Source organism: Rutidosis leptorrhynchoides, chromosome 1 (assembly GCF_046630445.1).
Source record: "Rutidosis leptorrhynchoides isolate AG116_Rl617_1_P2 chromosome 1, CSIRO_AGI_Rlap_v1, whole genome shotgun sequence".
NCBI classification, from domain to species: Eukaryota; Viridiplantae; Streptophyta; class Magnoliopsida; order Asterales; family Asteraceae; genus Rutidosis; species Rutidosis leptorrhynchoides.
Genome location: NC_092333.1, coordinates 570,210,522 through 570,235,717, shown reverse-complemented (window position 1 = coordinate 570,235,717; position 25,196 = coordinate 570,210,522). Strand labels below are relative to the sequence as shown.

The 25,196-nt window shown below is 33.6% G+C and overlaps 2 protein-coding genes across 2 annotated transcripts; both read left to right on the top strand.

Annotated features, from left to right (window-relative positions):
- The first annotated feature begins 8,413 nt into the window (after positions 1-8,413).
- Positions 8,414-13,798, top strand: LOC139881841 (uncharacterized). The gene is made up of 11 exons (XM_071866248.1): positions 8,414-8,521; positions 9,097-9,205; positions 9,296-9,477; positions 10,240-10,857; positions 10,952-11,050; positions 11,711-12,032; positions 12,436-12,635; positions 12,803-12,879; positions 13,009-13,110; positions 13,208-13,394; positions 13,563-13,798. Exons 2-11 carry the CDS (start codon positions 9,097-9,099, stop codon positions 13,650-13,652), a joined length of 1,986 nt encoding a protein of 661 aa, XP_071722349.1. The 5' UTR covers positions 8,414-8,521; the 3' UTR covers positions 13,653-13,798.
- A 3,947-nt stretch (positions 13,799-17,745) lies between these two features.
- Positions 17,746-22,300, top strand: LOC139881835 (proline--tRNA ligase, cytoplasmic). Its single transcript, XM_071866241.1, has 13 exons — positions 17,746-17,849; positions 17,994-18,069; positions 18,573-18,646; positions 19,225-19,317; positions 19,460-19,576; positions 19,685-19,872; positions 20,013-20,079; positions 20,220-20,342; positions 20,467-20,619; positions 20,703-20,987; positions 21,069-21,287; positions 21,780-21,873; positions 21,991-22,300. The coding sequence occupies exons 2-13, from the start codon at positions 18,009-18,011 to the stop codon at positions 22,053-22,055; spliced, it is 1,539 nt and encodes a 512-aa protein (XP_071722342.1). The 5' UTR covers positions 17,746-17,849; positions 17,994-18,008; the 3' UTR covers positions 22,056-22,300.
- The last annotated feature ends 2,896 nt before the right edge of the window (positions 22,301-25,196 follow it).

The window sequence follows — 25,196 nt, the reverse complement described above, 5'->3', positions numbered from 1 at the left end:
ACATATTCTGTTCGAAATCACTTATGTTCAATATGCTCCAAGTATTCAAAATACAAGTTTCTAGTTATTTTAAGTTATCTTAAATCCCATAATAGTTTATTAATATATTTAATTTATTATTTTTAAATATTTACATATATAATTTATCTATACATATATTTCTGTTTACAATTAGAAGTTCGTGAATCGTCGGGAATAGCCAAAGGTTAATTGAATGTATGACAACAGTTTAAAAACTTTGAGACTTAACATTACAGACTTTGCTTATCGTATCGAAATCAAATAAGATTCAGATTTAAATTTGGTTGGAAATTCCCGGGTCATCACATACTGCTCGTTACTAATCACCATATTCAATTTACAAACCACCAACACAATCGTCATTTTCTTTTGCTACTATCCCAAAACAATGATGATGACTATTATAATAAGGTAATTGTTGAAGTGTTAATAAGTGGAGTAGATGGATAGTGGGGTTATGGAAAAGATAAAGGTTAAGCAAGATTCGTTTCCTTTTATTATTGGCCGAAAGTTTCTAACCAAAGTCCACATGCACTAGATCACAAGTTGCTGTATTCTTTATTTATTAGTAGGGCCAAACCACTAGTGATTCATAAAGGAAGTGACGATAATGGTATAATGATGATGATATGCCAATAATGATGTATGAGGTTGAGAGTTATATTGATATTAATGGCGATGATAATAGGTGATTATGATTATCACATTAGATGATGAGGTAGCGATATATATAAATAACATTAAGATTATGGTTGATGATGATGAAAAAGGAAACGAAAATGATTCAAAGTTTGATGATCGAAAAAGAAGTTGATGAATACCATGTCGGTTACGGTTCCTGTTGTCGAACTTCTATTAAAACAGTGACGATAATGATGATGAAGATTAATGGTGACTGCAATTGGCCTCTTTCTGTATTATTTTTTTTTTTCCGAACACCTTTTTGGACTAGGGATAGTGGGCTAGTGGAAGGATCCATTTAATCAAGTTATTGGACTGTTATTTGGCCGCTATGTTTCTGTTTTCGTTTGGGCCAAAGCCCAATTATAATTGAATGAAGAGAGTGACTAATGAAAAAGAAGGTGAATACGGATTAAGGGTTTAAAGGAATCAAAATCGTATTAGAATCAGATAGGCAAGGACAGAGGAATGGTTTGAGGGTGTTGTTGATGAGCGAGAGGTCTCGGGTTCAAGCTCGGTTTAGGGCATTTCTTTTTAGAAAAGCTTACAAAAAGGGTATACACACTTATATTTTCATTTTCATCATTTTTATTATTATTGTTATTATTATTATTATTATTATTAATGTTATTATTATTATTATCATTATCATTATTATTAATTTTTCAAGACTATTATTAATATAAGAATTACTGTTATTATTATTATGATTAATATTATTACTATTATTATTAAAAACGTACTATTATTATCCTTAACACAATTGATATTATTATCATCACTACTAAATTAGTATTATTATCATAATCATAGTATTTACTAATCATTATGATTGACATATGTATCATTATTAATATTATCATTTCCATTAATATGATTATTAACTTGTACTGTTATTATTACTAATATAAGTATTAATTACCAATTATAATTATTATTAGCATAACCCTAGTTACAAATGTAATTATTAATATTAGTGTTATTACCAATATTATTATCAAAATAAGTATTATTATTAAGTAATATGATTACTAGTATTATCATTATTAATATCAGAAACTACCTTTTAAACAGATGAATATTTTGTACGTAAAAATATATTTGTTACATATACTATAATTATATTAAAAATTTCACATAAACTATATATATCAAACCTATTAATATTATTTATATAAATATATACAAATAACAAACTATCGATTTCTAAATGTAACATTTAAACAATTATGTATATAAATATGGATATAACCATATAGATATTAATCATTTTGAATATATATGCACAAATTAAATATATAATATATAAATTAAGATATAATAAATAAATTTGATCCATTGCGATTATGTGTATTAATAAATATACAAATGATATAGGTTCGTGAATCTGAGGTTAACCCTACACTTGTTAAATGACGTCATATGTATTTTTACTACAAAATACAATATGGTGAGTTTCATTTGCCTTTTTACCCTTTATATTTTTGGGCTGAGAATACATGCGCAACTTTTTATAACTGTTTTACGAAATAGACACAAGTAATCGAAACTACATTATATGGTTGAATGATCGAAATCGAATATGCCCCTTTATAGTCTGGTAATCTAAGAATTAGGGAACAGACACCCTAATTGACGCGAATTCTAAAGATAGATCTATTGGGCCTAACAAACTCCATCCAAAGTACCGGATGCTTTAGTACTTCGAATTATATCATGTCCGAAGGAGGATCCCGGAATGATAGGGGATATTCTATATGCATCTTGTTAAGGTCGATTACTAGGTGTTCAATCCATATGAATGATATTTTGTCTCTATGCATGGGACGTATATTTATGAGAACTGAATATGGAAATCTTGTGGTCTATTAAAATAATGATAATGGTTATTTATGTTAAACTAATGAACTCACCAACCTTTTGGCTGACACTTGAAAGCATGTTTATTCTTAGGTACGAAAGAAATCTTCCGCTGTGCATTTGCTCATATTACATGGAGTCGTTCATGGCATATAGAGGTCAGAACCTCGCAATGGGACCAACTGTTGAAGACTTCATTCAGATGGATTAGGACGGGTCCTTTCAGTTACGTGGACGAAAATAACTTTTTCTGGGAATCAGATGAAGCTGCCGGCTTCCTCAGTCCAAGCTGCCGGCTTCCTCAGTCCAAGCCGCTGGCTTGACTGAGCCCAAGCCGCCGGCTTCGTGCTTCATTCTGTGCAGTTTCTGGTTTTTCCAGATCTGTATAGATTGAGTTTCTGTGATGACTACTTAAACTATTTTGAATCTGTTATGTTTTAATATGCTTGTTTGCCATGCTTAATGATTAAATGCTAGATTTTAGGATTGATTAGCACTTAATCCAACAATCTATTATTCAATTCATGCTATTTGTTTAGATCTAGTAAATCAAACTAGTTAAATTGGATTGCATGCAACTAAGTTAAACAACATAATTAGTGACAAATCTGTTGAACTTAAATTACACTTATATAATAAAGTTTAATATTGTTAGGCTTAGTCGAAGATCCTCTGTTTGGATGTGTTTAATTAATGATTGCATGAGAACCAAGTAATAATTAACTTTCAGCTAGTAACTTGAGTTGATCTACTTGATGTTTAATAGCTTATATAATTATTCAGTCTATTTTCATTTTGATCAACATCATTAGGTTGCTATGTTTCATGTAATTGAATTGAATACTAAGAATTGAGATGTTAGCCATGCACATCACGTGTCTAGCATATGCTTTAAGTCCTGCCTATTGAATGATATGCAACACTTGTCTTAATCTATTTAGGGATAATGATTGATTTATGATTATTATATTGCCTAGTGTTAATATAAGTTATGAAACTTGCCTAATATGATTCCCGTATGAGTTATTTGTTTATGTAACTATTTTTATTTATAATTGTTTATTTTAAGTCTTTAAATTCTTGCTTTATATTTAGTTATTCTATTCATTGAAAACCTATATTCAATCATCTCTTTCCTAAGAGATAAGAAATCTACAACTATAAAAACACATAAAAATCTATCTTTAGTTCTTTAATAAGAACTAAGCTATCTAATAAACCAACTTAAAACGCATATACGCTCTCTTTGGACGATAACCTAACGTACTACATCTGATCGAGTTTTGTTGCTCGTTAGGGTGTTAAAGTGTATTAATAAAGGTTTTATAAATTTAAAAGTTTAAAGGCAAATTAAGCACTATTGCACACACTTTTGACACATCACTAAGATTTGAAAAATTACCTAGATTTCACCATTTGAAACACTAGACCAAACATACAATGAATGATTACAAAATGTTAAAGAATGCTCCGCCAATTCGAGATCGTCATCGCAAATGAGGCACCTAACACTATTTAAATCAATACCTCTTTTGTCTAGCTCAACAAGAATGAGAGGTCTTTTCTTCAAAGCTCTCTACACGAACACCTAAATTTTTTGGGAACAATATTATTTCTTAAAGTTTCTGAATTGTAGAGCTTGAAACATATAACAGTTGCCCATCGATAACTGTTGAAAACTTCTTGATAGTGAAGATTCCGTTTGAAGCTAGATCCCAAGTCCAAGAATTCCTTGCTTGGAGATCGGAGGAGACTTTTGACATCAAGCTTGTAAGACACTGCAACTCGGACATCGTACGCCCTGTTGGCACTTTGACCCATTTCCAGTAGAATTGAATATTGATGGAACCTGTTGCTGATATTCGATCCTCTTCGAGTCCGTATAATATTGGGTAGATGTTGCATAAGCTGTCTGAACCACACCAATGCTCGCACCCAAAAAAGGTAGATTCACCATCACTGATTTCCTTTTCCAAAGAGTTTTATTTTATCTCGAGTTTTTAGTGTCCGGAAACCATCCTTAAACAACTTAAGTCGATTAAAGCTAGATTCTTATAAGGTGGTAACGCGTTGACTCAGAAGATGGCATGGAATTAACGAGACGTTGTTTTAGTTTCGTTTGCACAAGGTGGGTTGAATATCGGGAGCCTCAAAGCATTTAATCTCGATTTAATCCACAAATGGCATTGACGTTATCCCACAAAACCGCATGATTTTTGGGTGACGGTCATTAAGTCCATCCATGGGAAATTTTTTCATAAGACTATCGATAATGGATGGTGGTCGTCTATTATTGACACATGCGTGAAATCCATGGCAAATAATATGCTTCCCAATGATTTAATTCGTATGGAGGTAAGTGGTGGAGAATCGTTAGATTTTTGAATGACATATGGTTGGTAGTACAAGCCTCACGTCCCGTTTCAATAGACTTTATCACTTAGATTCTTCAAAGAATGACATTGCAAGTACAAAATGGGTAAATGAAGGCAAGAACTGGATATGGAATTGAATGGATATTTTTTTAACAGCGGTTCGGGATCACCTAAGGGGAACTAAATCACCTACACATTCATCTCCCGCCCTAAACTGCTGTCCAGGAGGAAACCCGACCCAATCCGAGCCTCCGAGTGCATGGGCGGTAAAACCCCCCTCCCCCACTGCCCCCGCAACGCGATTTACGTAAGGCACCTTTAGGGTGGAATTCAAGGGTTAAGGGGCAACCTTGAGTGCAATGTTGCAACACACGTAAGTCGAACTCCTGACCTCCCGTTAAGAGAGGCAGACCACTACCACATGCGCTACATCACAAGGTTAAATCAAATGAATATTGGTAGTCGTAATCGTCATGTTGTTGACCTTCTTCATAACGAGCTATCAAATGTACAAATTACGGACCTACTAGTGTATACTGTTTTGATGGTGTATATACTATAACATCAGCTCGCAATCATACTGACGTGTCCTTGCTATCAATTTCTAACGTTCCAACCAAACGGTTCAAGTTTTTGCCTCGGAAAAGTCAATTTATAGCGGTTGAAGTTTGATGCGCTTCCTCTTCGTTGGAACCTGTCAGCTAAAGGGCTCGAGCTCAATGGTATTGCTTGTCCGGTCAGCCAAAATGGTATTGAACATCATCGTCATTTGTTCTTTGAACGTGCGGTGATGTTAGATATATGGAGGAAGACTAGGTTGTGGCTCGACTGTAGATTACCTTCTTTTAGTTCATGGGTACACATAAAAGGTTGGATCGATGGGAACAACAATTTATCAACGAAATAGGGAACGAATAATCTGTGTTGTGACAACTCTTTTTTAGGCGTTAAGGGGTTTCAGAATGGGTTTGTGTTTAACGAGTTGTTTTGTAGTATAAATACCCTCTTTAATGTAATTATATTATTTTCTTTTTGCTGACTTAAAAATAGAGGTCATGTAGTTTCAAATTGAAACTTATGCCTTGAGAAGTCTTTGTAATTTTTTTTTTCTTAGGGCCTTGTTAGGAAGTGTTTTTTTAATATATCCATTTTGACCGTTAAAAAAATAAGATGTAATGGTCGTCCCTTTTCATTAAACCTCAAAGGGGTATTTATACATATTACATATCTTGCTCACCAAACTATGGCTACGAGTCCTATTTACATTCAAACATTAACTTTCCATATATTATGTACCAAAGAATACTATCTAGAATTACATCGGTTATTATTCCCCCGTAGTCTGAGCGAGAGGCGGACAAACGCCAAGACTGGAGTGAAAATCATCAAACAACACTCTAGGTAATCCTTTGGTGAAGATATCAACAATCTGAAACCGAGTAGGAACATATAGAATCCGAACTTGACTTTTGGCAACCTTCTCACGAACAAAATGAATATCAATTCCTATATGCTTAGTCTGTTGATGCTTAACCGGATTATCAAATAAATAGATAGCACGAACATAATCACAAAACACCAGAGTGGCTTTAGAAACCGGAGATTGTAACTCAAGCAATAAATTCCGAAGCCAACATGTTTCAGCCACTACATTTGCAACGCCTCGATATTCAGCTTCTGCACTTGAATGAGAAATGGTAGTATGACGTTTAGATGACTATGAGATAAGATTGTCACCCAAATAAACACAATATCCGGAGCGAGTGTCCAGACAACCCGCCCAATCAGCGTCAGTATAAGCAACAAGCGCGTGGGATGACATTTTACGAATATGTAATCTCATAGCAGGCGTACCATTACTGTAACAGATAACTCTTTTTAACATGTGCATGTGATCAACTGTAGGCGCATGCATGTGTAAACAAACATGTTGTATTGCGTAAGAAATATCCATACGAGTAAACGTTAGATACTGTAAGACACCTGCAAGACTACGATAAAACGTCAGGTTGTGATAAAGCGTGCCACTAGTCGAACTGATTTTTCCTTGCGTATTAATAGGAGTGGAAACACGATTACATGATTCCATTTCAGCACGAGTAAGAATTCTACTTATATTCAAATATTAAATTGCCCTATATTATCCCTATTATCCAAAAGACATACACGTACTGAATAGTAACATTTTTCGCATTAAACATTCGTACCCTTCGCTTTATATGTTGTACCCACATGGTTGCCTCACTAAAATATGACAACCTTCTAAAACTTAAAGGGCTAACCAGCAAAATCTTTTGGCCAAAAACTAAATATCACTAAAAGACATACAAGTAATGAATATTAACATTTTGCGCATTAAACATTTGTACCCTTCGCTTTATATGTTGTACCCACATGGTTGCCTCACTAAAATATGACAACCTTCTAAAACTTAAAGGGCTAAACCCGCAAACTTTTTTGGCCAAAAAAATAAATATCACTAAAAGACATACTCCCTCCGTCCCGGATTAATTGTCCAGTATTCCTTTTTGGGGCGTCCCAGATTAATTGTCCACTTCCAAATATGGAAAGTAATTTTGATAAAGTTTACAATATTGTCCCTAATGAATTAATTAAATTACAAAGATGAGAGAGATTTCTAATTAATTAGTTGAGGGTAAAACAGTAAAGTAAGAAAAAAGTACGGAAAAAGTACAGTGTGATAATGATATTTCTTAAACTGTGTGTTTTTTGTCTGGGGACAATTAATCTGGGACGGAGGGAGTACAAGTAATGAATAGTAACATTTTGCGCATTAAACATTTGTACCCTTCGCTTTATATGTTGTACCCACATGGTTGACTCACTAAAATATGACAACCTTCTAAAACTTAAAGGGCTAACCCGCAAATTTTTTTGGCCAAAAAATAAATATCACAAGGATCCAATAAGGGACTAACATAAAAGTACAAGGAGCTAAACGGTAACTTCTCTATATTTTCATAAAAAAAACCCTATCTAAATCTTTGACGGGCTATATCGTTTCGGTGGACTCGAGTTATGTTTCACCGAAATCACCGTTAAACTCGAAATCGTTTTACGAATTAAATGCATTAAATTACATTCAAAACGGAACCTCCAACGTAAAACGAGGGCTCCTAAACTAGTTATCTACAAAAGAATACTATCAAATCTTATATGCTCACCATGCCAAGACTAAGAATCCTATTTACATTCAAATATTAACTTTTCATATATTATCTACAAAAGAATATTATCTAGAACTATCTAGAACTATACAAGTTATTAATTACTTAACCAAATCATCATAGAAATTTAACATTCTCTTAGAATATCAAACAATTGTCTATACTTCATAGAAAAACCCAGATGTCATTTTTAACAATCCATCTTAACACTATTTGCGTGATGTACAACCTTTAATAAAAACTATAACTTATTATTGTTATAAAACTCATCTTCTTGCCTAATTTCACTGAAGGTTTCGCGCTTAGTTACAGCTCTCTTTCTAAACACCCCATATGATCATTTAATCATTTAAACATATAATCAGAAATCAACACAACTAAATTTTGGGTTAACAGGTAATTGTTTCTTAACACATGTTACTCTTCCTTACATTTGGATCCATTTTATGTATATGGGGTTTTGTTGTAAACGAAATTTCAAGGGTTTTGATTACTTATTTTTTTAATAAATTTATGCGTTTAGTACTCGATTTAGCAACAGTTTGATCTTTTTTATGATTAACATAAGTGTGTTCATTTTAAGTCTTATCTACTCAAAATGGCAAAAAAAAATTGTTTTTTTTTTTTTTCATTATGCTTAATGTGAGTTTGATTCATCCTACAGTCACAAAGGCAACGTTCTGTAACTAATTAATCTGTGTTAAAATTTGGGATTATTATAAAATTTGTGTACTTTTTATGATTTTTGTGTGGATTATGTTAAAATTGTATTCTAAAAGGTGTTGTAAGTTTTAGTATGACGTCACTATGATCATATTGAAGTCTGCTATTACTACTTAGGGTTTAATATTTGTTGAATTTGTTTAATACATTCTACATTTTTCCTTTTCCCATTGTGCAATCTAAATCATTAACTGTTTCTGATTATTATTGTGCACAATGTGTTTTGTTTTTAAATTGAAATATTGAAGATGGGTTGCGATTACGACATGAGAAATTTAGGGAAGAGCCAACTCGGCGGTGTGATTTTCGGTACTACTAAGATGACAATCAATGAATGTTTTTCCAAGCAACTCTTTGGTCAGTTTTTCAGTTTGACTATATATCAGTTACTTATTAAGATACGAAATCTTGATTCTTACTAATGTAATGATCACATAACTATAGCAGGTTTACCGAAGTCACACATTTTGTACGTGAGAAAAATCGAACCTGGTCTGCCTTTATTTCTATTCAATTATACAGATAGAACACTACATGGCATCTTTGAGGCTGTAAGTTCGGGTCAAGAAAACATTGACCCGTATGCGTGGACTTGTGCAGGTTCTCAGAAAACGCCATATCCTGCTCAGGTATACTGTTACAGTATTGTAAGATTGATTATCTTATTATTTAGAATTTTATAGCTGTTATTTTGCTTTGCAATATGTAATTATTCAGTAGTTTCATATCAGTTGCAACAAAGTTGATTATCTGATATAACCATATACGAGTAATAAAGTTAGTTTGTTCAATCTAATCTGAGATACATGAACTCCCATTGGACAAAATGTGTTTTCTGATAATTTGAAATAGTAGTTTATTATAAATAGATTAGAGTTTGTAACCAGTCAAAAAATTATTTATCTGATTTTACAACTTTAAACAAAACACCTTAGCCACTTATCTGTATGGTCCGATTAATCACAGAGTATTAGATATTATGATTATACAATTATATAGGTACTTTATACTTTATACCTTAATAACTGACCTAGTGTTGCAGAACTCGGAATTACTTGGCTAGTACTTGGCTTTTGCAACTCGGGGAGTACTCGGTCAAACTTGGTCACACACGATCAAACTTGGCCAAAACTCGGGATCATTTGAAAGTCGGTCAAAACTCGGGATTACTCGGAAAATCAGTCAAAATTGGTCAAAACCGGTTAAAATCGGTCAAAGTCAAACTTGGTCAACATTCGAGTACTCCCCGAGTTGTCGAGTACTCCCTGAAAAGTCACGACCGAGTACTTCTCGAGTAGCGTTTTTCTCAACCTATTAACACCAAACTAACACACCCTTATGTCTATGATACTGAAGTTTTGCTTTATGACAAATCTATTTTATAATATTAGGTTCAAATCCGCGAAAAGCTGAGGTGTAAGCCGTTAACCGAGGATCAGTTCAAGCCCATTATTTCTGATAATTACCATACCATGAACCATTTCTGGTTTGAGCTAGACCATGCTCAATCAAATCGGCTTTTATCCTTATTGGCAACCCAAGCGATTTCTGGTGGACGTACACCACATGCTCCACACAGTACAATCAAGCCAAAAACTTTGTTGCCATTCGAAAGGGAACGTGTGTCTAACATTCCGCAAGTAGTTGTTGGTCATCATTTAAACGGTGCAAAGATTTCACCTAATAGTATGAAAGACGTTAAGCCTTTTAATACAGTTAGCAACAAGGAAGTCGTTGGTAATCATTTAAATGGTGCAAAGAGTTTGCCTAACATGATGAAAGACGTTAAGCCTTTTAATAAAGTTAGCGACAAGGATCTTATCTCTATGAAACTGAAGACACTAGCGTCAAATCGAAAACCCGCGTCCCCGAGCCCCGCCCCTGATAAACTCATGGGCCCACCTTCTGCTAACCGTAAAGACGAGTCAGTTGTTTTGAACGTTTCGCCTATGGAGAAGAAGGAAGTCAGCCCTGATAAATCATGCGAAGATAATACTGTCATAGCTCAGGTTATTATATAAATGCAAGTGTGTATAGTACGTGTTTTTCTCCTATTTTCTGGTATTAATATTTGAAATAATTTGTTTTTATGTGTGTTTTTAGTTGATTCAAAAGGTTGAAGATTTGATGGCGTCTACAGTTGTACAGAATGACACGATTAATCAATTGAAACAGAAGATCGTTTCTTTGGAGAATAATCTGGTATTCAATTCTACTGAAAATGAATTTTGAAGTTATATATAAAGTATACCCGGCAAAGGGGTGAGGTTGGGTCGGTTTGGGTAACCGGTCAAAACGGTTTTGGGTTGAAATGGGTCATGGGTCAAACGGGTCAGATTCTTAAACGGTCCAAATCAGTCAGGTTGGTCCGGGTTGGCTAACGGGTCAAATGGGTCCAAACGGGTCATATACTATAACATTTATGATTACGTTTTACGCTTATACTTTTACATTTATGATTACGTTTGACGGATGAAACTTGTTATGATCATTATGCTCGACCCATTTGACCAATTTACATGACCCATTAGACCTATCTATATTTATTGAGCTTTAGGAATTGATACCCACTTGACATGTTCCTTTATATTTTGTATAGGACCCAATAGGTTTGAAGGAAACCATTGGACCTTTTTTTTTTAAGTTTCGGTTTACATTGTTAGGCTTAATTTTTCTCAGGACCCATGACCCAGTTGACTAGAAAGCTTAACCCAATTGACCCAAATTTCAGAGTGTGGTTCTCAATTGCCAGGCATAATATAAAGTGGAAATGTTCTGATATCAGTAACATTATTATTATAGTGCAGTATGTTCTGTCTAATGGTATATTTGTTTTCTGCTATCACTTTCATGACTTTTCAGGCTGAAGCTAACACCGAAATCAACTACTTAAAAAGCACACGTAACACGCTAGAGGTACCAATATCTGTGGGGCCTCAAGAATTTGAAGATATAAAAGAAAGAGAAATCATTGAAGATGGTTTACCTGATGACTCGATAGTTTTAATCGGTGGATATGATGGTGCATCATGGTTGTCATCAGTGGACTGCTACTCGCCATCACGAATTCTGACTAAATCTCTTAATCCCATGAATACTGAACGATGTTATGCAGCGGTTTCAAAATTGGATGGTGAACTTTTCGTGTTTGGTGGTGGGACCCGTGGTCAGTGGTTTGACACAGGTAGTTAGTTATATACGTGATTCATGTTTATAGTTGTTCCATTTACTATAATGAGGATCGATTCTGCTTATGTTTAATCTTTGACGGGGTAAAACTGGTAACTTAAAATACTAGCTAAAAATGGACATGGTGACCAGTCAATGGTTACCCTAAGAGTAATTGTCCATAAGACATTGGAATAACATAAATTTTGTAATTTATCTGACACCAATTAATACAAAAACAGTAGGACGAAAAGTTTTTCTGGTCAACCTGACCCAACTGATACAAAACTTGCCCATTTTGACCCTTACACAACCCAACTGACGCAATCATTTGTCACCTTTACTCGTTTTCTTACTATTCTCTTTAAGCACTGTCGAGTAAATAACGTTTTATCTGTTGTTTTTTTGTTTATGCGAAGTGGAATCGTATAATCCTGCAGCAAATCGATGGACTACATGTCCTCCTTTAAATAAAAAAAATGGAAGTCTTGCTGGTGCCACTGTGAACGATAAAATTTATGCTGTTGGTGGTGGAAATGGTGAAGAATGCTTTTCAGCCGTAGAGATGTTGGATTTTGATGTTGGAGCTTGGATCCAAACCCGCTCGATGCGTGAAAAGGTTGAAAATTTTGTCTTTTTAACAAACTTATATATACTATCTTCGATATAATCATGTCATCAACGTGTGGCATAATTAATAAGGTTGATAACTGGCAACTCAAACCGGCCCACAATCGGATAATGCGCGGGCACTTTGAGAAAAACCTAATGATTTTTATCTTGCAGCGGTTTGCTCTTGCTGCAGCCGAGCTTAATGGAGCACTTTATGCTGTAGGTGGTTATGATGGCAATGGCTATTTGAGGTACTTATAATCTTGGAACATAATTATGATGATCGTAGCTCATTGTCTGCATGTAAAGATGAAACTGATGTATAATTTGCTGCTGCTACACTTTATATTTTTTGACGTGTCAATCGGTAATCATCACAGGACGGCTGAAAGATTTGATCCCAGAGAACATTCTTGGAAGAAAATAGCGAGCATGAATACAATGAGGGGTTGCCCTTCTATGGTTGTTTTAAACGAAAAACTGTAAGCCTTATCTTTTCGTTTCTTTTTTTAATAGACTTGTGCACACTCACACGTTAAGTTCGGTTATAAAAAAGGCTGAATTGTTGTTGATTTTCAGGTTTGTTATTGGAGGTTATGACGGTTATGATATGGTCTCAACCGTGGAAATTTATGATCCGAGACGCGGGTCATGGGTGATTGGAGAGCCGATGAATCTTACTCGGGGATTTTCTGCTGCAGCTGTCGCCAAAGATTGCATATACATTTTTGGCGGGCTCAAAAGTGGTGAAGAAATTAACGACACTGTAAGTAGTAGTTTCCATTTGTCACCATTGTCATCTCAAAAAAAAACTTACTGTCTTGGTATTTAAAGGTGGCAATTTTGACACGTTTACATGTAAATCAGTTGATTTGAGTATATTTTATCTTAAACTTGCGAAAATAGCTAAAAGAGGAATTTTGGTTAATGACAGGTGGAATGTTACAAGGAAGGCCGCGGCTGGGAAATTATTAACACTAATGGTCCTTATCGAAGGTGTTTTTCCTCTGCTATTGCACTATGAGTGAACAAATGAATAAAGGCTAACTGAAGCTATGAATGTTGTATGAGATTTTGTAACAAAACCTTGGAGACATGTAATTGTTAGGCACTAATATGACTACTGCTATTTAGTAGCATCTTTTGCAACTTGATGGTTTTGAAATAAACTGGTGTTGTCAAATCGGTTTTGCTTCTTATCGATATAAAATTAGATTGGAGTTTACATTAAAAATGGAATGACAATGAAAATTCGTTCGATGTATACATTTATAATCCAATGTTACTAATCTACAAGTACATATATTCATTGGTTTAGATCCCCAGAACATGTGTAACGTCTCATTTGTCGATATAAAACCGAATGAATACTTATCTCTTTCACTCTTCATTCTGACGCGTCTTCTTGGCTGCTTTTGTCGAGCTCGAGCCACTTCCATCTTTGTAACTATAGGAACACGCCTTTGTTAACATTTTCACACCCATTATAGTGAAGATTGTGAAGTGTACATTTCATCCTATGTTCCTGTATGAGAAATATGTTGTCACAGTTCCAACATATTATATAGATAATCCGGTTTTGGGTGATACTTGAATTAACAACATATTTATTAATTTAATCAATTGCATAATTTGTTGTCACATTTTGCTTTACTTATAAAAGAAAAATTTTCTTACGACTTTCATCTTTAGTTGCGAGTTCAGATGTCACTAGAGATTTGGCGACAATGGTCTATTCTAACGCTCGTGCCAACTAAAACCCTAGACCATGGCTTACGGGCTTCATAATTGGCGTTAAATTGACTCTGCACATTGTTGACGGATTGCAATGCCCATTACGGGGCTTCAGTTTTTACGCCTTCAGGCGGTAGTTACAAATGGGACGAGCGGTAGAAGTGGCGTTGGATTTTTCAAAGCCAATAAGAATTTGACTTGTATGTATCCATATTATTAATAATTTATTTATTTACCACATACCTTTCGATCATATTTTACCACATCATCAAACATAAAAATTTGATACCCACTATAACTCACCTTCAAAATTTAAACCTATCATGTTATAGTGAGATTTTTTTTTTTTTCCTATTCTAAAAAGTGCAATTTTGATTCCACGTCACTATTAAAAAAATGTCAAGGTAATATATTGTCTAAGTGGGCCCGGTGTTACTAACACTTTTTTTTTTTTTTTTTGTTACAAAAGAGGATTTGGATGCGGAGTTTCATAGAAAACTTGATAGTTAAATTTAACACGTTTACGGGAAAAAAATATATGAGATCATGCAATGTATTGTTGTGGATTTTACTACTTTCAATGTGTATATACCAAGGTTGTAAAAGTCGCGAGTCGGGGACGCATCGGTTGAGACCTAAAAAGGACGCGTCGGCCGAGTCGGGGACGCATCGGTCGTAGACCAACGTTGACTTTATTAATAATTTCTTAAATATATATTTATATATGTATAAAATAGTTGAGTCTGTACCATAAATTTCTTAAATAAGAACTTGAATTTAAATACAATCAAACTTCAAACTCAATTAATGTTACCAAGTACATAATCAGTAAGGACACAGAGAAAAGAGCGACCCAAAAAATGAAAACAAACCCTAATTTAAAAACATATCACATCTTGACGAAAATTTGACTGATTTTGACCGTTTTTGACCGTTTTTGACCAACTTTGACCGTTTTTGACAGACTTTAACCGAACTTTTAGCTTTGACCATCTTTTGAGTCGTTTTCAGAAAAAACGGGTCGGAGTACCTGTGATGACCCGAAAAATTTCGACTAATTTAAACCAATTCTCTATACGATTTATTATTTTGGCACGTTAAACAAAGTCTGTTAAATTGAGTCTCAAAATTTTAGAACTGTTTCATATATACAATTACCTTTGACTACTCTCAACGATTCATGAACAATTATATGTATGTATATATATATATATATATATATATATATATATATATATATATATATATATATATATATATATATGTACAAGTAAAAAACAACTTTCCTACAGTAAAACCCTAGTTGCTACAGTAAAAATTACTTTGCTACAGTAAAACACTATTTGCTACAGTGAAACCGTATTTTGCTACAGTGCTACAGTAAACACTATTGCTACAGTAAACACTGTTTGCTACAGTACACTATTTGATGTCGACGAACTAGCAAACAAAACGGAAAAGGCGGCCATGCGATCGCATGACAAAAACACTGAAAACTCATGCGATCGCATGAGCTACAGTAAATCGAAAAGTAATATAAATACGCAGTTTGTTCGACGAAGTTTTTCACATTAACTCTCAATATTTATATTTATATTATAATTATAATTTTAAATTTAAGTTTAATAATAATAAGGTATATACGAGGGTGTTTTTAATTCGGGTTTCAAACCGCTTTAAGCTAAGGAAATATTAGGTATTATTCGGGGTATTGTTCTTGAATCCAAGGCCAACCATACAGTCGTCTACCATCATTACGTCTACGCAATTTGCCTACAATATTGAATCACAATATTGAACTGTGAGTTTATAGTCTCCCTTTTTAAATACTTTAAATATTTTTGGGCTGAGAATACATGCAATTTATTTTAAACGCGATAAGACACAAGTACATACTAAATTCTACACTGAGTTAAACCGAAAATCCCTTAGCTTTGGTAACTAGTAGCTGCCAGTACATAGGATATGGACTGGTGGGCGCGAATAATTGTATATGGATCCATAGGGCTTGACATCCCCGTCCGAGCTAGAGCGCTAGCCTTTTAACGGACGTATGTTATTTGAGTTTAAGACACGTTGGTTTGCGTGTATTAAAACGAATGGGGTAATTATCACTATAGCGTTAAGTTTAGTTACCAGGGTGCTCTGTTACGTAGAATCTATTGATAAACTTTTGATGAAATCTTGTGGTCTATCTTTATATATGTTTATGACTCGAGCAATTAAACCTATAACTCACCAACATTCGTGTTGACTTTTTAGCATGTTTTATTCTCAGGTCCTTAGAATGCTTCCGCTGTGATGTGCTTGTTGCCTGCATGGAGTCTCTCATGCTTTGTACAAAGTTTATTGCATTCAAAATAAAACTGCGTTGTGTAATAAACAATTGGACTGTGATGTCAACCTGTAAATTAAAGACTTATGTATTTCGGGGTTTTGCTTATACCTAAGCACTTGCCCACATGTTTATAACTTTCTATGTTTAGAAAGTCACTTATTTTAATGAATGCAATATTTTATCAAAACGTATCATATAGAGGTCAAAACCTCACTGTGGAATCAATGATTAACGTGCTGCGTCAATAGCGATTTTGACGGGTCGTTACAGTACCCAAAAAATCGACGCATCGGCCGACGCGTCGGCCGACTTTTACAACACTGGTATATACTCTAAATAACCAATCAAGTAGCCCAAAACACATATTTTTTTGAAAGACAAACTTATACACCCATCAAATACTAACACGAATATATTCACTACGAAATATCCTAAATAAGACTCGAACTCTCAACTTCAAGGTTATAAGGATGACTTCGAAACTGCAAAGCCATTGGCTTTTTGGTGAAATAATCAACATAAGATTTGATTTATACTAAACTATTGTATTAGATGTGCATTGGGATTCTATTTTTGATTGATGAGTAAGATATCAATATTTCCTAATTTAATTATAAATAAAATCTTAATTATGTCGGCTATTAAACATCAATCACAATGCTACAATACTGTGTTACAAAATTGATTTTAGTTTTATTTTACGAATATTTCAATATAACCTTAAGAGCTATTCTTAAGATTTTTGAAGATGCTACATAATCATCTGTACTCTAATAATAATCACCTAATTCACCTCTCATTATCTAACCCACTAACTTTGGTGTACTACGGAGTACTTTTTGTCCATGAAAATTATCTTAAAGTTAACCTTTAGGCAAACAATAGAAACATCATTTATTTTATCATGATAAAAATAGAAACGATGCAATTCAGCATGATGTAAAATTAGAAGGGCCGCTTTTACAAATTTAGGTCAAAGGGGTGTCTAGCGGCAACTTTGGGTGCAAGGTAGGGTTTTGGGATAATAATATTACTCTAAACATTTGCCTGTTATTGTTATATTTCTCTTTCACATATCTTTTAGTAGCCACTCGATCGACAATCACGCCGGCAGTTGACCGGAGCCGATTAATAAGATTTCATCTAGTGGTGAGTGTAAGCTGATTTCTATTAATCATGCTTTTGCATCCATTAATAATGTACTTTATCCTTGCAATTTTACTTGAAATCAGTATATTCTTACTTATCTGCCTCTCGTTTCTAGGTTTTACAATTTTGATTTCTGATTTGCTGTTGTAAATCGAAGTTATGGCAGGTGGAAATAAGCCTGCTAAAGCCGATAAATCTAATGCGGCCGCCAAATCCAGTAGTACGTTTTTTTTTTCATAGTTTCTGTTATTGTATCACATACCTACTTACTTACATGACGATTGATTTGCAGTACGATATGTATGTACGGAGTATTTGTTTAAGTCTTGTAAAATTAATTCAAATTATACTCCATCTGTTGAATAAAATCGATTTTGTTTGTGCATTATATCAATTTGATGTTTATGCCTGTCGTTTTGAATGAAAAATATGTTGCAGATGGATAAATTGTTAGATGACTTAGTTTCTAGGTTCATATTTGATGTAAAATTGGGGAAAACTTGTAGATAAACGTAATACTGTTCCGCACTAACAAGTAATAACAACAGTATAGTTTTGTATCAGAGTTTTTAGGATCAGATTCTTATAATTATAATGCTTGCTACTTTTTTATGCTGCTTCTGTTGATCCCTCCACACACAGAGTGATAGATGGTTGACTACTTGAATGCTATATATAAAAAGATGCATGTGTATATAATGTCATAATATTTTTTGATTGCAGAGGGAAGGAAGAAAGAAACTGGGCTTGGCCTCACCAATACCAAGGATGGGAACTTCGGCGAATGGTACCCTGAGGTATATGGCGTGCCTAATGTGTTTCTAATTCAATATATTTCATACGCTGTAGGTTTGTAATAGATATATCAGTATTTCATGTATGGGTCATCTAGGTAGAAAACTAAATAAAACTTGACATCATATATGCAGGAGAATATTAGATTTTATCATTGTTTTTGTTATTATATTATTATTATCATTGTTATTGTTATTTTACTTTGTTAATCTTACGAAGTTCACATGAACGACTCATAGATGATGGCAATTGTCGTTACTCGGTATATTTTTTAAAGACTTTTGATCTAGAAATGCCTGTCGTTGTCCCTTTTCAATGACAGAGTATATTATATATAGTAAATGGGCTCAACAGATGACCTAATAATGGACTCGAAAGATAATCATAAAATGTGGTGGTCATCTACTAAAGTCTTCTAGAATACTTTTATTATGAACATTTAACATTCCCAGGAATTAAGGTTTGTATTTGGTGCAAAAACTTGTACCAAGTACTTGTAGAAGGACAAGTTTAAATTTTAAGTCATATATTTCGTTTTGATAGTGATTAAGTTTGGTTATATAATATGTGGTTTTTATAGGTTCTTACCAACGGTGAGATGATAGAATATTATGATATATCTGGCTGTTACATCCTCCGTCCATGGACAATGGGCATTTGGGAGTTAATGCAAGTAAGCACAGAACTTTTAGGTTTAATTATCTGTTTTAATACTTTTTGTTTTCTTTTCGTTTTATTATTTTTTGTTACCAGGTGAAGAAAGCATGATGGCTTAAACTTTTATTTATTTTATTTTTTCAATTGTTGTTATGCAGGACTTCTTTGATCCTGAAATTAAGAACATGAAGATTAAACCATGTTACTTCCCACTTTTTGTGTCCAACAATGTTCTGCAAAAGGAGAAGGATCATATTGAGGGTTTTGCTCCTGAGGTATGTTATATGGGTATTTGGTAGTGCTTGTGATCTATATGGATCACTTTATTGAATCCGTTACTTTAATATAATTTTAAATTTTATTTTTCTGACTTAAAATTGTAGGTTGCTTGGGTCACAAAATCAGGTGATTCTGATTTGGAAAATCCCATTGCCATTCGCCCAACTAGTGAAACTGTCATGTATCCATATTTTTCTAAGTGGATCAGGGGACATCGTGACTTGCCCTTAAAACTCAACCAGTGGTGCAATGTTGTTCGATGGGAATTCAGTAACCCTACTCCTTTTATCAGGTGCTAGTTGTTACCCTTGTTACTTTACATGTCTACTTAAAGTATCACATGATCATTCCGTTTTGTTAAATTGGGTCATGCATTATGAACTTGGGTAGTCAGTTTACTGGTGCATAATGCTAAACTCAACATTATTGTAGGAGTCGTGAGTTTCTTTGGCAAGAAGGCCACACTGCACATGCAACACAGGAGGAAGCAGATACTGAGGTATAAAATTTATGTCCAACACGTATTCATTATTATTAATATCTTGGCTATTTACTGATATGTTTGTTTTTAACGTGACCGATTTGTTTTTTTTTTTCAATAAGATAGTCTATCTGACTTAGACTAATGATGTATTTTAGGTTCTTGAAATCCTTGAACTGTACAGACGCCTTTATGAGGAGTACCTGGCTGTTCCTGTTGTAAAAGGAAAGAAAAGTGAGCTGGAGAAGTTTGCTGGAGGACTATATACTACTAGTGTTGAGGTACTCAAGATACTGACTTAATTGTAGACTAATACTATTTTTCATTGCATAAAAGTCTTTTTAATTCATAGAAGTCTATTTATAAATGAAAGCCGAGTTCATAGAAGTGTATTTATAAATGCAGGCGTTCATACCAAATACTGGACGTGGTGTACAAGGTGCAACCTCACATTGTTTGGGCCAGAATTTTGCTAAGATGTTTGATATTACCTTCGAGGATGAAAATAGAGAAAAGGCTATGGTCTGGCAAAATTCCTGGGCATACAGTACTAGAACGGTAACCGAAAATTTTCATCACGTTTTGCAAAAAAGTTTATGTGATATGCAACCATTTCAAACTGTTTTTTTTGTTTTTTACAGATCGGTGTGATGGTGATGGTTCATGGTGACGATAAAGGCCTGGTCTTACCTCCTAAAGTTTCGTCAGTACAAGTTATCGTGATTCACGTGCCTTATAAAGATGCAGATGTTAAAGAAATCATAAGTGCTTGTTCTGCAACTGTAAAAACTTTGTGTGATTTAGGTATTCGTGCTGAAGCGGACCTTAGAGAGAATTATTCTCCCGGTTGGAAGTATTCTCACTGGGAAATGAAAGGGGTCCCACTCAGGATTGAAATTGGACCAAAGGATCTAGCCAACAACCAGGTAAGACAGACAATCTGATAATGTAATTTTATAATAACTGAAACTGGTTTTTTTCGAAGGCTGATGTGTTGTGTATTATAGGTGCGTACTGTTCGTCGTGACAATGGAGAAAAAGTTGATATTCCTATGACTGATTTGGGTGAAAAAGTAAAGGAAATGCTGGATGACATTCAGCAAAGCATGTTTAATGTTGCTAAACAAAAAAGAGATGCGTGTGTTCAAGTTACTAAAACCTGGGATGAATTCGTAGATGCGTTAAGCAAAAAGAAGCTGATCTTGGCTCCATGGTGTGATGAAGAGGTAATAGTTTGTAGTACTAGTGGCTTTCGGGTTGAAATTGGGTCGATTAAGAAAAGGGAAAGTCAATTGAATTTTGTTGTTGACTGCACATGCAGTTGAGTTGGTTGAGGGGTAAAAGTTGTTAAAAAAAGTTTATCTAATACTTAATTGGTCAACATCACTTGCCATTTATGCTGTTAAGAGCGTATTAGATATCCCTAATTCCCCAATGAGGGAGTATATGATTACTAATAAATAGTCTTTTATATTTATAGAATGAGAATGAGATGATCTAAGAGGTTTTGTTTCCCAAGTTATTTGGGTGTGGCTTTCTACTAGCATGACCCATTTTGACTTTGTTCCTTTTATAGCCATCTTGATAATTTATGATACTTTGAATCAGTCCTTCAGTAAATAACAAAATTTGCTAATCTTGTTTCAGTCATCTGACTTTTTGTTTCACTTACTAGTTACTATTATAAACAGCCTGTATTGAATTTAACCATTTTTCAGGAAGTAGAGAAGGAAGTGAAAGCAAAGACCAAAGGGGAGACTGGAGCTGCTAAGACGCTTTGTTCTCCATTTGATCAGCCTGATCTGCCTGAAGGTATAATTAGAGGCTACATAAGTGTTGTTATTAATCAATTGCTAAATTAACAAGTATTTATTTCAAAAATCTCTCAAGAACAGTCTGGGGATTATGTAGCTTTGTATTTTGTGACAGGCACACTATGCTTTGCATCTGGGAAACCTGCAAAGAAATGGACTTACTGGGGAAGAAGCTATTAAGATGATCCACATTAATACCATATCCACATTTTCTTTTGTTTTTTGTTTCTTGGGTTAACTTTGCTATCATTGTGCTTTTCACGTTTAAAAGTATCTTTAAATTTTTTACGTGTGCTGCTAACTTTGTAAAAGCAGGGATTGATGTAAAAGTGCTAGTAATAACTTTTGCTGCTAGCATTTTAGTATATTTGCCTGAGTACATTTTCTTTGTTCTGTTTACTTGAAGTGTACGAGAATACAACATTAAGATAGATCACCAGACCATAATACAAATTTAATTTTTCTTTGTCCTCTGTTTGAGGTGGTTTTTTATAATATGATCATTGCTTTACAAAAGAATTAGTAACACCATAATAATAGTTCACTTATCAATACAAATGACTTAATATGCATTAAAAGAAATTAAGATGAAGAGAGCTCATTACAACACGTTACTTTGTTTTTCTTATTTTTCAGTTATGGCCTATTCCCTATTTAATTTGTGTTCTACTAAATTAACTTGATCAGTAGATTTTTTTAGTTTGCTTAATTATGATTACTCCTATTATAATGAAAACACTTTTAAACGCACCTATGGTTATTTACTGATTAACAATATTTTTCAAGTTTTTGATATAACAAGTTTTTCAAAGTTTTTTTTTTTAACGGCATATCCACATCGAATGTTCTCATTTGTCACCCAACATCTAAGAACATTTTCACAAAACTTTATATACAACGTTTTATTTTATGTTTATTGATCTATATAAATTAAATATCTAATGTATAAGCCTTGATGAACAATATCATACCATTTTATTAAGTTTTGGTAGTGATGTATGTTATGGTAGTTTTAATGATTAAGATTAAGATGAGCATAATGACATAGAATAAGTTTTTTTTTTTCTTTTTTTTTTTAAATGTACATAATTTAACTTTTAAAATAGATTTACAGATCTACGAAGAGTTGGGATACATATTGATTCAGATTCTAATCAGTATGAGTGACAAGATGGGTTTTTGTCAATAGTTAAATGTATGAATGAATGAATGAATGAATTGATGAAAATGTGAAGAAGTCAATGGAATGTGGAGATGTTAGACTACAGGGTGTCCGTAGTCTATTTCGGTTTTCATTTTCAGTGTCGAAAATGGAATTCGAAATTGACTGACAGTGACATAGGTGAAGGTGTCCACCGTGTTCCTTCAATTTCCATTTCGGTGTCCATTTTCATATTTTAATTTTAATTTTTGTATTTTAATACCCTTTTTTTAATAATAATCATTGTTTTTATTAATTTTAAAAAGAAAATACTTTTAAGAATACATATTTAATATTATTTTTTTGGACAACAGTTAGTTGGGGATCACCCAGAGGGATTTAACCACCCACACGATCATCTCCCGCAGTTGCTATACCTAGGGGTGTTCAAAATATCCGAATCCGAAATCCGAATCCGAATTATCCGAAATCCGAATCCGAAAATATCCGAAAAATCGGATATCCGAAAATTCGGATATCCGAAAATCGGATATCCGATTTTTCGGATTCGGATATCGGATGGAGTTTTTAAAATTTTCGGATATTCGGATATCCGAATATCCGAAAATTTCTAAAAAATCCGAAAAAATTCGAAAAATATCCGAAATATCCGAAAAATATCCGAAAAATATCCGAAATATCCGAAAATTATCAGAATATCCGAAAAATTATCCGAAAATATTCGAAGTTCTTCAAAAATATCGGATATTCGGATAATCCGATATCCGAATCCGAAATTTCGGATATCCGAAAATCGGATATCCGAAATTTCGGATTCGGATTTCGGATGGGGTTTTTCACTATCCGAATTTTCGGATATCCGAAAATTCGGATATCCGAATTTCGGATATCCGAAAATGAACACCCCTAGCTATACCCGCCCCCAACTATTTTTTAAAAAAAAATACTTTTAAGAATACATATTTAATATTTTTTTTTTTTGGACAACAGTTAGTTGGGGATCACCCACGGGGATTTAACCACCCACACGATCATCTCCCGCATTTGCTATACCCGCCCCCAACTATTTTTTAAAAAAAAAATACTTTTAAGAATACATATTTAATATTTTTTTTTGGACAACAGTTAGTTGGGGATCACCCAGGGGGATTTAACCACCCACACGATCATCTCCCGCAGTTGCTATACCCGCCTCCAACTGCGTGCCTAGGAGTAAACCCGCACCAATCCCCCAGTAATTCATGGCATGGATGAAATTGTGTGGTTAATATGTAGCCAACGAGGGTCGAACTCCTGACCTCCCCTAAAGGAGGCAGGCCACCAACCGTTGGACTACATCACAACTTCAATACATATTTAATAATACTACTGTTATGAAAGTCAAATTTGGATGACAACTTGCACAGTAAAATTATGAATTATTGATTACTGTTTCACCTATCATTATCAAACATAATTGAAGACAACAATTGTATAGTTAATTTTAGTACTATAATTATCGAGTGAGATATAAGGATGCTATATACAATTCTTCAATAATAATTCTTACTTCCTCATTTCTTCTTTAATAATCTATAGTTGAGAATTAGGCTACAAAAGTTGTTATCTATCACTAAATTACAACACGTTATCAGCACGAAGTGCTCCGTATAATCAAGGTTTATCTAAGCAAGCACAACTCACTAATCAAGGTAATAAATTCTTTAACGATATATTCTATTATTTATTAGTAAGGTAAATATTATTATCATCTTAAGTAAAATTATATTTATGTAATCTAACTTTTATTAACTTCACTAACATTTATATTTATGTTATTTAAGTTATATATGGTCGGTTATACCGCCTGAATTATATTTATGTAATCTAACTTTTATTAACTTCATTAACATTTATATTTATGTTATTAACTTCACTAACATTTATATTTATGTTATTTAAGTTATATATGGTCGGTTATACCGCCTGAATTAACATTTATATTTATGTTATTAACTTCACTAACATTTATATTTATGTTATTTAAGTTATATATGGTCGGTTATACCACCTGAATTATATTTATGTAATCTAACTTTTATTAACTTCACTAACATTTATATTTATGTTATTTAAGTTATATATGGTCGGTTATACCGCCTGAATTATATTTCTGTAAT

Coding starts and splice junctions, on each gene's coding strand:
- LOC139881841 (XM_071866248.1), top strand. CDS start 9,097: ATGGGTTGCGATTACGACATGAGAAATTTAGGGAAGAGCCAACTCGGC. Junction 9,206..9,295: donor TTTTTCCAAGCAACTCTTTG/GTCAGTTTTTCA, acceptor TAACTATAGCAG/GTTTACCGAAGTCACACATT. Junction 12,033..12,435: donor TGGTCAGTGGTTTGACACAG/GTAGTTAGTTAT, acceptor GTTTATGCGAAG/TGGAATCGTATAATCCTGCA.
- LOC139881835 (XM_071866241.1), top strand. CDS start 18,009: ATGGCAGGTGGAAATAAGCCTGCTAAAGCCGATAAATCTAATGCGGCC. Junction 19,577..19,684: donor TTGAGGGTTTTGCTCCTGAG/GTATGTTATATG, acceptor TTAAAATTGTAG/GTTGCTTGGGTCACAAAATC. Junction 21,288..21,779: donor CTCCATGGTGTGATGAAGAG/GTAATAGTTTGT, acceptor ACCATTTTTCAG/GAAGTAGAGAAGGAAGTGAA.